Source organism: Monodon monoceros, unplaced genomic scaffold (genome assembly GCF_005190385.1).
Source record: "Monodon monoceros isolate NGI ecotype Baffin Bay Population unplaced genomic scaffold, NGI_Narwhal_1 Super_Scaffold_7, whole genome shotgun sequence".
NCBI classification, from domain to species: Eukaryota; Metazoa; Chordata; class Mammalia; order Artiodactyla; family Monodontidae; genus Monodon; species Monodon monoceros.
The window spans coordinates 57,934,789-57,951,745 of NW_021703784.1; the positions used below are offsets into that span (position 1 = coordinate 57,934,789).

The 16,957-nt window shown below is 59.4% G+C and overlaps 1 protein-coding gene across 3 annotated transcripts; it reads right to left on the bottom strand.

The window, feature by feature from the left end:
• Nucleotides 1-2: 2 nt before the first annotated feature.
• Nucleotides 3-15,277, bottom strand: INPPL1 (inositol polyphosphate phosphatase like 1). Of its 3 annotated transcripts, XM_029208311.1 has the most exons (29): nucleotides 15,192-15,277; nucleotides 13,955-14,369; nucleotides 11,083-11,146; nucleotides 10,840-10,990; nucleotides 10,489-10,609; nucleotides 10,100-10,240; nucleotides 9,763-9,856; nucleotides 9,566-9,655; nucleotides 9,287-9,385; nucleotides 9,024-9,174; nucleotides 8,828-8,934; nucleotides 8,387-8,489; nucleotides 8,106-8,302; nucleotides 7,685-7,802; nucleotides 6,980-7,076; nucleotides 6,539-6,677; nucleotides 6,322-6,421; nucleotides 6,133-6,221; nucleotides 5,841-5,922; nucleotides 5,620-5,709; nucleotides 4,932-5,045; nucleotides 4,705-4,793; nucleotides 4,175-4,262; nucleotides 3,927-4,082; nucleotides 3,603-3,681; nucleotides 3,367-3,507; nucleotides 1,347-2,019; nucleotides 961-1,094; nucleotides 3-840 (listed from the first exon to the last, which is right to left on the bottom strand). In XM_029208311.1, the coding sequence occupies exons 2-29, from the start codon at nucleotides 14,149-14,151 to the stop codon at nucleotides 750-752; spliced, it is 3,795 nt and encodes a 1,264-aa protein (XP_029064144.1). In that variant the 5' UTR covers nucleotides 14,152-14,369; nucleotides 15,192-15,277; the 3' UTR covers nucleotides 3-749. The 3 variants fall into 3 exon arrangements, with proteins under 3 accessions (XP_029064144.1, XP_029064142.1, XP_029064143.1); XM_029208309.1 differs by having other exon boundaries at nucleotides 8,106-8,489; XM_029208310.1 differs by lacking the exon at nucleotides 15,192-15,277 and having other exon boundaries at nucleotides 8,106-8,489; nucleotides 13,955-14,409.
• Between the last annotated feature and the right edge of the window lie 1,680 nt (nucleotides 15,278-16,957).

Consider the following 16,957-nt stretch of genomic DNA (forward strand, 5'->3'; position numbering starts at 1 on the left):
AGTTTTGCTCAATCCAAATAAAACTTAATTTATTGAAGACAGCACACCGGCAACCCTTCTGAGTACCCACGATGGGGACAGGCTACCTGCAAGAGACCGGTTCCCCTTGTGACCAGCGAGGAACCCTGAGCTGCCACACAGCCCCAGGGCAGGGCGGTACAGACCAGGAGACAAATCTAAGCAAACTGGCGCTTTATGGCCAAAATTATTCCCCCCCCCACCTAAACCGGCCCCCATAACATTAAAGTGCCCGCCCTCCCTAAGCCCATACAGAAAAGCTTAAATAAACCCTAGCCCAGTTCTCGGGCTATTCCTTCATTTGCGGACGGACACCCCCCCAGAATGGGGGTTGGGAGAGGTCCTAGCCGAGCCCCTCCACCTGTGGTTCAGGCCAGGTGGAGGGCAGCAGGAACAACGGTGAGAGTGGGGGCCCACGACGTACCCATATGGACCCCATGGCCTCCCTGGGGCTGGAGAAGGGGTCCAGGAAGGGAGGACAGCACCAGAATAACCAAGATCCTCGGTAACCACGGCAACTGACCTCCCGGGCCCTGACTCTAAAAGGTGAGGGGCAGGATGTCCTAACTAGGGCATTCCAAATGATTGGGCAGTAGGGAACGCAGATTCCCCAATAAATAGGCAGAGAAGTACTGCCCCGCCCGCTCGTAACTTTTCAACTCCGGAGCTCTGGCTGGGCCTTCAAGGGCAGGTTGAGGCGCTCAGTTCTTAGCTTCGCAGTGCCACCGCGATCACTTGCTGAGCTGCAGGGTGTCCAGAAGGAGGCGCTTGTGAGCCGGGTCCTGCACCCCAGCTTCCTCCAGATCTTCTTCGGTGATGTCGCTGTAGGGGTAAAAGACGCTGGGAGAAGGGCGAGGTGGTCCAGAGAGCCCGTAGCTCCGCCCCCAAGGCCAGCCCCACCCCCACCCTCCCACCCCCGTCCACCTCCAGCCCCGCCCCCACCTGAGAAACTCCAGGTCGTCCCAGCCATTGTGCACCAGGCCCTCCTCATAGCGCTCCAAGCCGATGGCCCGCAGCCAGGCTCCCATGCCTGCCTCGCCCAGCCCACCAGACCGCCCGACCTGCGGGCACGGAGCCTGAGGGAATAGGGCACGTCAGAGAGAGCACTGAGGGTGCCTCACACACTGAAGGAGCTGCACACAGCCACATTCTACCGCGTGCTCTGGGGTGGGGAGAGAGGCCAGGAGCGGAGCTGATTCATATGACCTCCAACTCCTCCCCAGTGCCCAGCTCAGGGCAGAGGCAACACCACTGAGCGCTGAATGAAGTAAAAGTATACCACGACCCATGGGCAAGCACACACCGACAGCCACCCCTGGTGCACATACCTCTTCTGCCAGGTCCTCCTGAATGCTCTCTCGGATGCGAGGTGGAGGGAAGCTGAGAGGCCGGCCATAGTCCGAGGGCAGTCCCCGGGGTGGCTGCAGCTCCAGGGGTCCTGGCAGGAGCACGGAGCGGCCAGGCCCAGCAGGAGCGTAGTCCACCTCACTCAGTGTCTTGGCCATCTGCAGCACTGAGCAGGAGCGGTCATCCCCACTGGCGGCCTCCCCCAGGAAAGTGCTGGTGGGTGAGGGGCCTGGGGGCAGTGGGGGTCTTGGATGGGCCTTGGGAGGTGGTGGGCCACGGGCCTCACCCGCACTGCGGCCCCGGATCACTGGCCCTGGCAAAGGATCCAGGCTGGGGGGCAGGAAGATGGCCGAATCCGGCAGAGGTGGGGGTGGAAAGTCTGGAGGGGGCAGTGTGCCCCCAGACTCTTCATCTGATGAGCTTCCCTCTCCCACACGGGGAGGCCGGTGGCGCCCAAGCTGCGGAGCAGGCACTGTGATGGCCACTTTGTTCTTGGTGGCAGGTGGGACAGGGGCCCTGGCAGGCGAGGGTGGCTCCGGGGGCAGCAGCTGGTGTGGGACCCCTTCAAGGACGTAGTAAGCAGGGTTATTGAAGCTGTTCTTAGGTGAGGGCGCCACCACCCCTTCCAGCTCTGGAGCGCCCTCTGGCTTCAACCTGGGTTTGGGAGCAGAATAACTAAATCAGGACCCAGCAACCCAAAGGGAAGGCGGTGGGTGGGTGCAGTGGAAGGAGAACTGGACTGCGAGTCAGGAGACGTAAGCCCCTGGTCCTAGACTTGCACGTGACTTTGAGCACATCACTTTCCCTCTCCGTCCCTTGGGGTCCTCATCTCTAAAACTGGGGAGACAGGGGAGTTGAATGGATAACCCCTAAACTTCCTTGCCTTACTCGCTAAGATTCTGCAATCTTTTTTGATTTTGTAACGGTGAAAGCTGAGCGTAAATGGGTGAAAACAGAGGCCAGAAGGAAGGACAATAAAAGCCTTCAATGAGAATGACCAGCCAGATTCGGAAAGCCTCTGGAGGCATCTGAGGCCGATCTACTGGGGAATCTTACTCAGGGATTCAGGTTAGTTTTACTCAAGCCTAGAGATAAAACCAAGGTAACTGATAACAGCTGAAGATGACTGAAAACACACCAGCAGTTTTTATTTACGTTCAAGTAACAATTGGATATAATTAAAAAGCAAGCCTCACTTTCCCAAAGTATGATCTACAGAATACTACAGTTGGCCACTGAACAACACGGGCTTCAACTGCACAGGTCCCCACTCATACACAGATTTTTTTCAGTACTGCAGCACTACATGATCTACAAGCCACAATGGTTGAACCCGTGGATGTGGAACTGCAGATATGGAAGAACTGGGGATACAGAGGGATGACTCTAAGTTATACACCCCTAACCCCTGCCATGTTCAAGGGTCAACTGTAGTGCCCCAGGATATTAATAGTTATTGCATGGAAAAGTTTCCTGGCCCATTAAGTTTGGGAAACTATATTCAACAGAGTTGAAAAAGGATTTCCTTCCTGTCCACATGCTCAGAGCTTTTGCTGATACTATTGTGCACTGGGAATACCTAAGAAAAGAATCTAGCAACAACCATTTCCCAAACTCATTTGACAACAAACCAGTTACCAGCGGGGGCATCTTGTAGGACAGTGGTCCATAGAACACCCCTAGGGAAATCCGTGCTGAGACGAAGGCCTATCCCCAAACAGAAGGCTCAAGTTAAGTGTTTACACAGAGGGAGCTGTTGCAGAAACAATTTCTAATTCTATTTTTTAAGGCAGGATTGAGAGGAAAGGCTGACTGTGCTCCCTTTGACCAGAGAGCCACACCTTCAGGAGGCCTGGCTGGCCAGTGGCCATGAGCGTAGGGCCCTGGCACCTCCGGCCATGCGGCAGCAGAGCAGCCAAGCAGCAGGTGATCCCCAAGCTGGCCCTGAGAGCCACGCACAGTGATGGATAAAGTCAGGGGGTGACAGTTTCCTTCTCTCACCTGGGGGTCAAGGGCTCCTCCCGGGGAGCAGCTCGAGGTGGGGCTGGGGGCCTCCCAGTTGGTGGTGGTTTCTCTGGTTCTTCAAATAACTTGGAGAGTGGACAGGAGGCCTCTCCGGAGGCTGGCTTGCGGCTCCCTGACCTGCCAGGGGTGCACAAGGGAGGAGAGGTGAAGTAGGGGCTGACCAAGAGCCCCCGGGCACCCCTCACGTAGCACACCACACAGCCCCAACTCACCTGGGCTCCTGGCTGCCTCGGGACACAGAGGGGGCTTTGCTCTTTGCTCCTGCCTCATCCTTATCAATGCTGATCCACTCTGGGGGAGGAAGGGAAAGGAGACTCAGAGGAGACTTGGGGTCCTGCATCCCACAGACACCCCAGTGGGCTGCTAGCCCCTTCCCAGCTACTCCTTAGGGCAGGCCCACCCCCAGACGTGGCTGCAGGACTGCCAAATGTTCCAGGGATTCCAACATGCCCTCCCTGCAGCCCTGGTCCTCCCCTCCTAGACCCGCCCACACCACCCCGTCTTATGCCCCACACCCCTCCCAATGGGGCCCCCACCATAGAGTCGCTCACGGGTGCCCAGGCGCTCTGTGGGCACCCGCACCTTCATGGAGCCACGGATGTTCCCTGTCTCCTCGCCGCGGTGGGACAGGAAGGTCAGGAACTGCTGGGCCGTGCTGCCAATCATGGACTTGAGCGCCACCACGCACTCCCCTGAAGGGCAGATGGAGCAGACCAGCAGACTGCCAAGCCTTTCTAGGGCCCTGCCCGGCTTTCTGTGCCCCTTGGCCCCCCTCGACCCTCACCATAGGATTCGTAGCCGTCCATGGACTTGACTGTGAGCAGGAGGTGCTGGTCCTGCAGGTACTCGATGTCAGCCAGAATGGGCTTGAGCTGGGGCGCAGAGAGGCCCAGTGAGGAACAAAGGCCCACCCACCCCCTCCTGCCACACCGCCACTCACCCCACCCTCAAGCTCGTCCATGCTCACTCCCGTCCACTCTTAGGAAAGATCCTAATCCATAAGGTAGAAGACACAGTCCTGCATGGGCCTCTCAGAGCACTTAACAGCCCTGTAATTAATTAATTTTCTGCATCAGCAATGGCCAACACAGGACCTGATGTTTAGCAAAGGCTCAAGAGCTATTCATTGAATGAATGAATGAACCAGCTGCAACTTGGCTCCCCCCACTCCCCCAAACAGAGCACGTGCCCTCATCCTCACTCACGCCCACCCCACACACGAGCCTGTGCTGCCGGTCTGCCCGCCCTCCCAGGCAGCCTCCAGGTGGCGCTCTGCTGCACCTCCCTCTCTGTGTCCTCACCCACAAGCCTCACCGTGGGCAGCTGGCGTGAGGACCACTGCACCTTGAGGAAGTTGATGTTGTCACTGCTCTGGGCATCATTTTCGAAGCTCTTCTTGTACTCTGGGTGGGGGTGGGGGACACCCAACTGAGCACCACCTCTCAGCTTCCCTTCTCTCTAACTAGAGGGCTGACCACTCTGGGCACCTCGGGCCTCCCATACCCTGTGGCCCACACCCAGCCCTGGGCCCCGCCTCTGACCCTCCAGGCAGGTGGAGTAGAACTCAATGAAGAACTTGGTGCGGCTGGCCGTCTTCACAATGGCCTCGATGCTCTCAAACTCGATGTAGGCCTGGTCTGAGGTCTTTGAGAGCCCTGAGGGGCAAAGGGAGGAATATAGACAGGAGGGCTGAGAGGGTGGCAGAAGGAATGGGACAGAGAGACTGAGTGCTGGGACAGGGAATCAGCAGCCCTGGCAGAGCAGGAGGGAAGGCCAGGAGGGGCCTCCTCCATCCCAAGCAACCAGTAGCGAGACCCCAAAGCCCAGACCTGGGACTGGGACAAACAGACAACCCAAGATGAGAGACTATCTGAGAGAGGACCAGGGACCAGAATGCCTGCAGGATATGGCCGCCAACAACCCACCACACCACCAGGCACACTCGGGTACTCAAGTGGCCCCAGGCAGATAGACACACGTACATGTTTACGTTCACACGCTCTTGGGCATGTACCTCCTGTGATGACCCAGGCAACACAGACACCCTCACACATCACATATTCAGAAACATTCCTACACGTACATGTAAACACCCAAACACACACACACACACACACACACACACACACACACACATTTAGATGTATTCAAACCTATGCACATCCCCAGGCCAGCACCTGCAGCCACCCAGATGGACGCCACACCCACAAGCACATCCAGAATAGCCACCTTTCTTGGAGATGAACTGAGAGGTAACTCCAACCTCAAATGTCCCAAACACGGGGGAGTGGTCGCTGGTGACGATGTCATCTGTGCAACCTGGGGAGGGGAGCAGGGGTGAGGGCTCAGGGGAAAGCCCCTTGTTCTCTGCCGGCACTTCCCAAAGCTGGGGCAGGGCTGGGCCAGTGGCCGCCCAGGGTCACCCGTCGCCCTGTCTGGGCGGCTCTGACCGTAGGAGTTGCAGATGATGTGGGTCTCGGGGTAGGACTTCCAGAGAATCCGGTCACACCACGAAGGCACGTTGGTCCGGACCTGGGGCAGGGGATGGCAGCATGGTCAGAGGTCAGCTGGGGCCCCACTGCAGTGGGCCTCACAACACGCAGGAGCACCCCAGCGGCCCCAAAAGGGGCACGGAAGCTGGAGCGGTAAGTGCAGAGGCCTGGACCCTTGACCCCACACACACTCTTGATTCACTGCAGCCCCAGGGGGTCTCCCCAGGCCCAGCTCCTTCTCTTCACTCACCCCAGTTGGCTTCTGCTTGTGCCAGGCATATGTGTCCCGGGAACCCCGCTCATAGCGGTAGGTGGGTGGGAAGGAGATCTCCTCCTCACCTAGGGAAGGCGGGGGGGATGGAGGAGTCAGGGCCCGGAAGACCCAGGGATACCACAAGGATCCTGGCCCTCAGGGACCCCCTGCCGGGCCCACACTCACTAAATCGAAGGAAAACCTTGTGCTTTTCCCGCTCCAGGTTGAGCTGGTCCACCCTGAGCAGGGGCTCAAACTCCTTCCTGCTGATGTAGTTCAGGATCTCCTGGGGTGGGGACACAAAGGCTGGAGACTTTCCCCCTCAAGCCAAAGCCAGAGGTGAAAGCCCACCTGGCCCCCAGCCCAGCCTCCCTACCAGCCACCTGCTGGGCCCTGCTCACACCTGTATATCCATGTCAAGGCGGTAGTTGAGGTCCCCGAACCAGAAGAGGTGAGTGAAACGCAGAGAGATGTCAAAGGCACTGAGCTGCCGGTCACCCAGCGAGAGCAGCCGCAGGATGTCCAGGTAGTTCTGGTTCCGTCTACAGTGGGGGGTGGGGGAAGGCCTCCAGGGTCAGGTGTCAGGGACAGGCATGAAGGTAAGACATCTCTGGCTGGGGTCAGGGATGGGCCAGGGATCAGGATCCCTGGGGACAGAGGAAGAAACTGGGGACAAGGTCAAAGTCAGGGAGAGACAGAGGGGTCCTGAGTTGAGGTAAGGAAGAAGGGGGCCTTGGGGGACAGGGATGTAGGATGTACTGTAGACTAGGATATGGGAGAGGGAATCGGTCTTTGGCAAAGAGAGGATGAGGCTAAAGAGACAGTTGAGAAGGTGCCCCCTCACCGGGCAGTCTTCTCATTTCCCGAGGTGAGGTGGCAATTCACAAAGCCAAAAGAGGTGCCATTGAACATGAAGGAGACACCCACGGCCCCCTTGTTTCCTGTCAGGGCAACAGAAGAAGGCCTGAGTCACCCCCGGTGGGCTCCCGACTCCCCTCTGCCTGTCTAAGCAGCAGTGGGAAGATCCTCCCGACTTCCCCACATACCATGAGGCAGGCAGGCCCCTGCACACACACCCACGCCTTCCCGGGGGTCCACACGGGGCACATGCAGCCCCATCTGGATGGCCTGGGTCTGTCGGCATGTGTGAACAGAGAGCCCCTGGAGTTCACAGGGGACCCCAATAGTGAAGCTGCAAGAACCTGCAGCTTCTGAGCAGAATCTATCCTGAGGGACCACTGGACTGCAAACAGGGAGACCTGGGCACTATGCCAGATGCCGGGCTCTACCACGTACTAGCTGTGTGACCTTGGACAGCTCACTTGACCACTCTGGGCCTGAGTTTTATCACCTAAGAAATGGAGGTAATTATCCTGGCCCTGCCTTCCTGGTGGGGCTGGAAGAGATTTAGAATACGAACATGCTTTGCAAAGTTCAAAGAGTTCTATAGATGGGAAAGCTGAGACTACCCAAAAGGGGGAGACCCTGGACCCTGGGCTGGAGAGGAAGCAAGAAGCGTGGACAGAGGGACCCCACCCTCCCTACTCACCCAGGGTATTGGCGATGCCAGTCTTCACGCTGGATGTACTGACGTGGCTGATGCGGTTCTCATGCTCTGGCTTGACCAGCACAGCCACCTTGATGTTCCACAGTGACTGCATGGCAATCTGGGGAAGGGGTGTGGGGTCACCCCTGCCCCGAGCTGGGCCACTGTCCACATCTCCCCCACCCCGCCCAGCCCATACTACAGACTGTTCTGGAAGTCACAAAATAGGAAGGGCTGACACCCCTTTTTCCTGAGGGACCAGAGAGAAAGAGCCCTTCCCATAGCATAAAGGACTCCAGTTAAACTTCCTAAAGGATATGTCCAGGGACCAGAGGGAGAGCTCTCCAGGGTCGCGTGTGAGGTCAAGCAGGATAGTTGGGGGCAGTGTGTGAGGAGGCGGGCTGGACAAGAGGATGACCCTCACCGGGCGGTAATCCAGATCTGTGAGCTCCTTGAGGCTCCCGCGGAGCAGGTCCAGCCACTCGCGGTCGCCCACCGAGTTCTCCTGGGTCCCAAAAACATAGATGTCATGGGGTATGGTCACCGTGACCTCATCCAGGGTCTTCCCCAGACCCTTCGATGTGAACCAAGATGTCACATTTTTTGGAGGCGGCACACTTCCTGGAGGGGGGAGTGGATGCAGGTGGTCAGGCCCCTGCATGGGGCCCTTCCTCTCTCCCACCCCAGCCCCTGCACGGGCCTGACCCATGTTCCAGGTGCCTATGAAGACGGAGATCATGTCGGGCTCGTCCTGCTTGGAGTGCTTATTCTTCATGAGCTGCAGCAGCTGGCAGAAGGCCTCCCGCTTCTGGGGGGACAGCAGCCAGTCAGGGGCAGGTGGGTGGCCAGGAAACCCCCTTCCACGGGGACACCCTGCTAGGTGGCAGGTTCAGGAGGAGACGGACATACCTCTCTGGCTCACCACCATACACCCACTCCTCAAGCATACAACAGGTACTCAGTAAACGTTCGCTGAATGAATATTTGAATCCACCCTCAGGCTGCCCACTCTCAGTATACCCACTCTCTGCTCCATCAGAACTGCCCCCACCACGAGGGATGGCATGCCTACATCATGTGTTCCCTCTCTTCCCATTCAGCAGGGACTCCTGCAGCCCCCAGTGGCCTGGCCCACCCGCTGCTCACCCGGGCGCTGACAAAGATGAAGTCCTTGCGCTGTGTCCGGTCCTTCTCTTTCTCAAACACGACGCCCAACTTGTTCTGGACCCGCTGGGACTTAATGAGCTGGCGGACTAGGGGATGGAGGATGGGTCACACCAGCCTGTGCCCTGAGGCCCAGGGGCCCACCCCACCCCCCATCCCAGGGTGGGCCCTGGCTCACTGCGGTCATGCGTGAAGGTCGTCCAGTCCTCCTGTGAGTCCCGCTGTCTCCGCAGTAGCACCAGCCGCCCACCCTCCACGTCCACACTCAGCGTGAACTTCTGTGACTTCCCAATCTTGGTCAGGTCACCCAGGGTCACATCCAGCTTCACCTACAGGCCAGGAGGTGGAGGGGCTGCTGAAAAGACCTGGGGGCAGGCAGCACCCCCTTCACCTCCACCCACTCTTTGCCCTGTGAGGTCCCCCCCACCCCCCACCATGTACCTCAAAGGCCTGCACGGGGATGGTCTTGGCCTTACGTGTGGATGGCTGCAGCGGGGTCGGGGGTGCCGTGGAACTCATGTCCTGTAGGGCCTTCAGGGCCTGGAGGGGGCAAGGACAGGGCAAGGTTAGGAGCCTTGCTGAGGGCTGGGGCGGGGAGGGACACGGCTGATGTGGGGCTCAGTGCTAAACTACAGATTCAGGGTTCAGATCAGTTAGAGCAACGCAAGTGGCCAGGGACTGGTGAGTGGGTCAGGGATCAGAGGTCAGGGGTCGGGGCACCTTCTTCTGGATGCCTGACAGGAAGTCCTTTAGCACTGACAGCTTTAGCACCAGGCTCTCTAGTTCCTGCTCCCCAGTCTGTGGTGGGTTCTGCGGGGAGAAAGAATGAGGCTCGTCCGTGAGGCCACCAAGCAGGAGGCACCCCACTCAGCGCCAGAACATGAACCCACTCCCCAGAGGTCTCTCCACAATCCCACCTGCTGCTGCAAAAGGCGGGTCACCATGGGCGAGCTCTGCTGGTCAAACACCTTGGATAGGATCTCCAGGCCCGACAGGACCTTGTCCACCTCACTATGGGAAACATCAGGTCAGAACTCCCCACCCCGACCCAAGTATAGGGAAGAGGGGCTGAGTGTGTAGCTTCAGCCGCCACCGAGAGGATACAAGGGTTCAGGCGAGGAAAAGTCAGGAGGCAATAGCTGGTTCCTGGTTCAGGGCCAGAGGTCAAAGGTCAGGGCATTTGTGTAGCAAGGCAGCAGGAGAGGACAGGTGAGAGGTAAGGGTGCAGCGCGTGGAGCTGGATGTCCCAGGTACCTGTGCAGCCTCCGGCATGAGGTGGCAAGGGTGCGGGTGAGGTGCGGCAGGTTGCTGGCTCCACCCCGCACAGCCTCCAGATCCAGCCCGTAGCTACCCTTCAGGTACTCGTGCGAGACAGTGCTCAGCCCATTGGGAGCACTTCAGGAGGGGTTAAGAAGTCAGTGGAGGCCCCGCTGACCCTGTCCCAGCAACCCCACCCCATTCCTAGAGGAGATGGTACAGGTGGCAGTCATAGTACGACAGGCCAGGGTGTCTGCCTCTGGGGCTGAGACAGGGCGGGGGTCCCTGGGGAGGGCTGGGGGCTTAAAGGTCTTCCCACCTTCGGTGAGGACACAGTTCTCAGAGAAGAAAGGGACTTCCTGCTCAGGAGGGGGTTGGGGTCTCACCTCTCAGCAGCCGGAGTCGTGGGGGTCTCAGGGGCTGGCAGGGGGCTGCTGGGCCCGAGGGGGGCAGAAATGCTGGTAGAGCCAGAGCGCGGGGGCAGTGGGGGCTTCTCATCCTCCCCATCTGTGGACAGGGGCCAGTGGGCAGTGGTGTGAGCCCCCTGCCCTCAGTGAAGTATGGGGGACACGATGGCTGTCAGAGACTTGCGTGGAAAGGGGTAAAGGGCCCAGGCACCATGGAGAGTGGCAGCGGGCTTCAGGGGAGTCAGGCTGAGAAGATGGGTTGGGAAGTCGCAGGTAATGGCCGGGGATGGGGGCAGGGAAGGCATTCGTACATTGCACCCCGGGCAGCACCTGAGGCATCGCGGTCATCCGGCAGGTCTGGCTCTCGCTCCCGCTCCACAGGCAGAAGCAGGGCACACACCAGGCCCTGGTTGGGCTGGGCGTACAGGCCGATGAGCTCCCCCAGGGTCTGGAAGCGGCGCACAGGCACACCCTGCGAGGTCTGCAGGCCAGCAAGAGTGGGAGAAGCGTCAATCAGCTGGTCCCAAACCTTAGGCTGGAATCAAGGTCAGGGGTCAGGGTCTAAGCTCCTACCTGCACGGCCAGGAAATCTTCTCCATCAGGGAGAATTCGATATGTGTGCACATGCTTCTGATACCTGACAGCAGAGCAGGGGATCAGAATCTGTCACCCCCAGGCTGGGGTCTAAGTCCCAAGACCCTGTTTCCTCCTACCAGCGGGCTCAGCCCCCAGGCCCCTCGTCTAGGTTTCCTTAAAGCTGTTTGCCCAGGCTGCACAGGGTTAATGATGGGGCCAGTCCCCTCTATCCTGCTAGTGCCAAGCAGAACAGGAATGCCCAGACCCACCCACCCCTACCCCAGGCCTACATACACTCCACACCCACTGTAGGGCCCCGGAAGCATCAGGCAGCTCTTTTGTGGCCTCCACAGCTGTCTAAACAGACCCTCTGGGCTTTGGTACCAGTCTGGGCCCCCCACCAGAGTAAGAGTCCTCAGAGGCCTGGGTAACCCGTCTGCGTGCATGGGTGACGTGCTATCACACGTGTGCCTGCTGCCTGTGTTTACACTGGTGTCTGCTCTGCTGGAGTCAGGTGTGTCTGGAGTAGTTTTGCTGGGGGGGTGTGAGGATATCATTCTAGGGCTTTCTCCCCCCTTCCCCAGACACCAGGAAATTGGGATGACCCATGGGGGCCCTCTATGGGAGAGGTGGGCCTCTAGGAGCCCCAAGCTAAGGAGGGGCAAGAGGGGTGCTGACAGATGGTACCAACAGCTGAGCAGGTGACAGCTGAGCCTGGCCTGGATGGTACAGGCTGCACTCAGTGGGGGTGGAGGATCCCTCTGCAGCCGCACCTCAGGGCAGGCTTGCAAAGGGGGTCACCTAGGCCGTGTGTGTTGGAGGTGGGTATTACTAGAGAGGACCAAATGCATATTTGAGGATACTCTACACCCTAGCCACAGGGCCATCCTCTCCCCTCAGGTAAGCCCCGTCCAGGGGCTCTCCTGACCACTGGGCACAAACTGTGTGGCTATCTGTGTGTGACTGGGTGTGTTGGTTTTTGGACTGTGGGTCTGTGTTTTTAAGAGTAATAGCATCCCATTAACTGAGTCCTGTCTCTGTGACAAGTCAAGTACTCAACGTCCTACAGACGTGATCTCATTTAATCCTCATGTTTTAAGGCAGATATTATTATTATCCCTCTTCTCCAGAAGAGGAAACTGAGGCGCAAGGAAGAAAACTGATTTGCCTAAGGTCACAGAGCAAGTAAAAGGTAAGTAAAAGGCAGAGCTGGCATTTAAAGTCAGGATGGAGGCCAGGACCTGTATCCTGGCCTGCTGGTTGGATTGACTACGCCTGCTGGGGCAGGGCTGTGTCCTGAATGTTTCCCCTGTATGCGTGGGTGGCATATACAGGTAAGCAAGTATGTTTCTGATCACCCACTCCCAGGTTCCTGAGATGCAGGGAGTAACCAGAGTCAGCCGGTAAAGCTGAAGCCCTCACACACAGACAGCCCCTCACCCCACCCATCCCCTCCCCTGGCAATGCAGCCAGGACTTTTGCCTCCTGGGACAATAATGTTCCCATCCAGACACAGGCCCAGCTGTCCCCCTCCCACTCAACAGCTGATCTAGCACCTGCCTCCCTCCCCTCCCTAATTAGGGGGTACGCCTCAGAGAGGGTTGGCATGCAGGACTCTAGGTTATTCATCTGCCTAGGCTGTCCCTCTTCAGTCCCCTATTGGGCCTCAGATATGGGACATAAGCTGAAACTTAAGGGACCCCTTCCTCTTCAGGTCCACTGCCTAGGCCAGGGTTGTTCAACCCTCAGCACCACTGACATTTTGGACTACATAATTCTTTGTGGTGAGGGACAGTACTGTGCATTGTCGGATGTTTAGCAGCAACCCTGGCTTCTACCCACTAGGAGCCAGTAGTACGATCCCAGCTGTGACAACCAAAAATGTCTCCAGACATTGCCAAACGTCCCCTGAGGGGTAAAATCAACCCCAATTGAGAACCACTGGCCTAGGCCAGTGTACGCCTAAAGATGTGAGGAGAACAGAAGGGAAAGAGACACAGGGATAGGGACTTGGGAGGGCTCATAGGCCTGAGGAGGAACATAACTAGGTCTAAACAAAGCAGCCCCACCACTTCCCACTCACCACCTCCACTCCAGAGGCCTACAGGAGCCCACCCAATGTCAGATTCTGGGGCTCAGGGGGGCAGCTCAGGAAGAAGACTCCAAAACTGAAAGTGCAAACTCACCCAACACCACTGCCATGCACGGCAGATGGGTACAAGCACAAAACCAGGCCCACTCAGAGAGCTGCCAAGTCTAGCCCCACGCTCAGCACCCATAGCTCAGGGCTAGGGCAGCAGGATCCCAGAGCCAGGGCACACACACTCACTCACTGATTCATGAAATAATGACATGGAGCCATACTGCCTCACTCCCCTTCTCAACACCACCCTGTCCCCAGCCGCAGTCATACATACCCAGGCAGGCCCCAGCCTCAGCCCCGGGGCACAGAAAAGCCCCCTAAGGAAGCTGCTGGGCATCCCCACACACCCCATTAGTTCCTCTGGCCCCAACTCGCACTCAGACACCCAATCCCTACATAAACAGAAGTGCACACAACCGTGGGATGCACATCCTCATCCCTGCCTGGAGGATGCTTGAGGGGCTCTGCCAGAGACTCCCTACACTTTCCCCAATTACAGCGACCCTGGGCCGCAGGACCCCGCATACTCTGCCCTCAGTGCCGCAGCAAGTGCCCCCAGACACACAGCAGGAAGGAAGTGCTCCCGGCATCCTTCCTCAGGCCCAGCAGAAAGCCAAGGCCCCCACTGTGGCGGGCGCAGGCGTCCCACTGTCCCGGGCCCTCCCCACAGCACTCAACGAAGCCCGGGCCATGCCCCCGCCCGCCGGGAGCCTCGGCCCCACTCACAGGACGCAGAGCGCGAAGGCTCCCGCCACGCTCTCGCTGTCTCGGACCAGGAAGCTGCCATCGCGGCCTGCCCGGGCCAGCAGCTCCTCGGCGGCGGCGCGGCTCAGGTCGCGGTGGTACCAGGCGGGGGCCGGGCTGCCCAGAGCGGCCCCAGGCCCGGCGCCCCCTGGGCCCGGCGCCCCGCACGCCGAGGCCATGGCCAGCGCAGGGTTCAGCGCCGCCCGCGCCCACCGCCCCGCGCCATCCGCCCTGGGACGCTCGGCGCTGACGCTGGGACCGGGCCCGGGTACCGGGGCTCGGGACCGAGCCTGATGATCCGCTGGCGGGACCGAGCCGGGGATCGGGGCTCCGTGCTCCGCCGCGCTTGCCGTCCGGTTTGCCGCGCAGCCGCCGCCGCCAGCAGCGCCGGCCTCAACTTGAAGAGAAAGAAAAGTTTGTTCAGAGGCGGCGGGGGAGGGGCAGGAGCGGAGCGCAGTGCCGGGCGGCCGGCCCCCACCCCCACCGCTCGGCCCAAGGCCCGTCCCGCCCCTGCCCTCACCCTCTTCCCCGCGGGGAAGCTGCCCTCTGCATTCCCGCAGGAGCCGGGACCCCCCAAACCCCAGGGGAGGCCGGCCTCCCAAACCCCACAATGATCCTGCCCAGCCATCACCACCCGGAGAAGATCCAGCTCCTAACGCCCGCCTCCAAGCCCAAGTCAACCCATCCTGCGCCCCGACACTTTGGGATTCCCGATCCCCTCCCCCTCCTTTCAATACTCACAATTATATGACCCCCAACTCCCATAAACGTCTGATTCCACCCCCAAATCCTTTCCATTCGGCCCCCCTACAGACTCGTAGGATCGAGTTACCAAAATCCCCGAAGGATCCAACCTCCTGCCGTCTCTCTCCCCATCACCCCCAACTCCCGTGAAATCCAGCCCCTACTTAGACCTGAACCCCCAAACTCCACTGGGTCCCAATCCCGCGTGGGGGATCCCCCACAAACCCCCAGAGGAGGTCCAGTGTCCTCGAATCCCCATGCACCGTCCCTGGCAGCCCCTCTCAGCCCCGGCAGAGCCCTTCCCCCCTCTCGGCCAAGTTCCCTGGCACCATCCCCCATACCCGCAGGCCCCGGCCTTGAGGGGTTCAGCAGCCCGAGGTCAGGCCTTTCCTTGCCCATCTAGAAGAAAGTTCCCTCAAACCCATGGGCTCCCGACCTCTCCCCAGAGCCCCGGCCGCCGTACTCAGACCCCCACCTCCTGGGCTGCTCCGATGCCCCCTTCCCCGGGGAAGCAGCCCTGGACTCTCAGCGGCCACTTAAGATGGCCATCCTCTGCCGCCGCACCCCCCCCACCTCGCCTTCCGCCCCGCCCGCCGCCCCGCCCCCGCGGCTCTCCGCCGAGCCGGGGCTAGAACCCGCGCGCCGCCTCGCCCGGCCCAGTGCCTTGATTCCGGAGCCGCTAACCAGCCGATTGACCTCGGGCGAGTCACGGCGCCTCTCAGAGCCTCGCCTTCCGGCTCTGTAAAATGGGGATAACTTTATGAGGGCAGACTCAATAGGACTGTTCTTGTAAAGCTCACCGCACGGGGCCTGGCATTCAGTGGGCGCTCCCGAACAGCGGCTATTTTTATTATTAATTAAGGAGTAACGAAGGTGACAGCTGTGTAAACTGTAAAGCGAGGCAATGGAACGAACGAGTATTATTAGCACCCGCCCCCATCCCAGCTACTCCCTCCAAGTCAACAAACTCGAGCCTCTGTGGGCGGGACGCGGAGCCAGGAGCGCCCTAGACCAGGCTCGCTCCGACAACCCCCGGCCCCTTCCCCTCCCACAAGGGGCGGTAGGGCCCCTGGGCCTCCCGGAAAGGGGGCGGGGTCCTTAGGGGGGTCTGGCCCGCCCCTCCCCACAAAAAGACCTAGCCGGTGGCGGCGTCTCCTGGGAGTCCGCTTCCTGCCCCGCCCCTCCGCCCCCTGGATCCTTAAAGGCGCAGGCCTCCAGCCTGGCTCCCATTGCTGCCAACTCTTAGGCCGCTGTCGGAGGATCCCCTTTAACCTGCGAGAGAACTTTCACTTTGCTAAATTGAACCTGTGTCTGGGTCAGTTCCGACGAGCTCCTTTCTCTGTTTCAAATGTGCATTGACTTCACCCAGCTGGAGCAAAGCCTGGGACGTGGAGCGGGGTCCGTGGGGCCTTCCAGACTAGGTAAATGTAGTGACTGAGACTCACCCACACGGTAAACAGCGTCTCAGGACCCCTCCAGCAACCCAATAACTCGTCCTCCAATCTGTGGCCAGCTTCCCCTATCAGTCACCTCTTGGTATGAGGCGGCGGGAGAGACCTGGACTACGAGTCTTCACTTCTGGGTTCTCGTCCTAGCTTGATGACACCTCCTGCCTGGCTTTCTCACACAGGTACCTGCGCCTCTCTGACGATAACTGCGGTTGGGATGTGGAGACAAAGCCCTCCCCAGGTGGAAAGGGGAAGGGGGAGACCCTGAGATATAAACTCAGGCCCAGTTCCTGGGGGCTGTGCAACGACAGAGCAATCCTCTAGGAGAGGCATATCTACCAACCCTGTAGGGGACAAAGGTGCCGGAGAAGTTCCTGCCCCTGGGAAGCCCCTAAGGGTTTCCGCCGCTTTTCCAGCCACGCTTCCAGGATACAGCAGGGCTGAACCAGTGCAAGGCTCCGGAGTATTTCCTCCCCAGGAACCTCACAGATGCCCTCCCCAATCTGCTCTCTTCCTCCTCAGAGGCTCCCAAGCCCCAGCTCTGCCCCTTCAATCCACATGGGTGAATTTATTTTCACACCAGACCCGCTGCACCCCCTGCCCCGGGAATCCAAAGCCTTCCCTGGCTCCCATCCCCAGCTTTCCCAGAGCAGCAGAGCTGAGCACAGAGCCAGGCAGACAAGGCCTGGAGGAAAGGAAGGGTATTTGGGGCCCAGTATAAATAATGAAGTTCTGGACTTGGCGCTCTCGTTTGGGGCTACAAGGGCAACAGGATCCCTGAGGACTATTAATG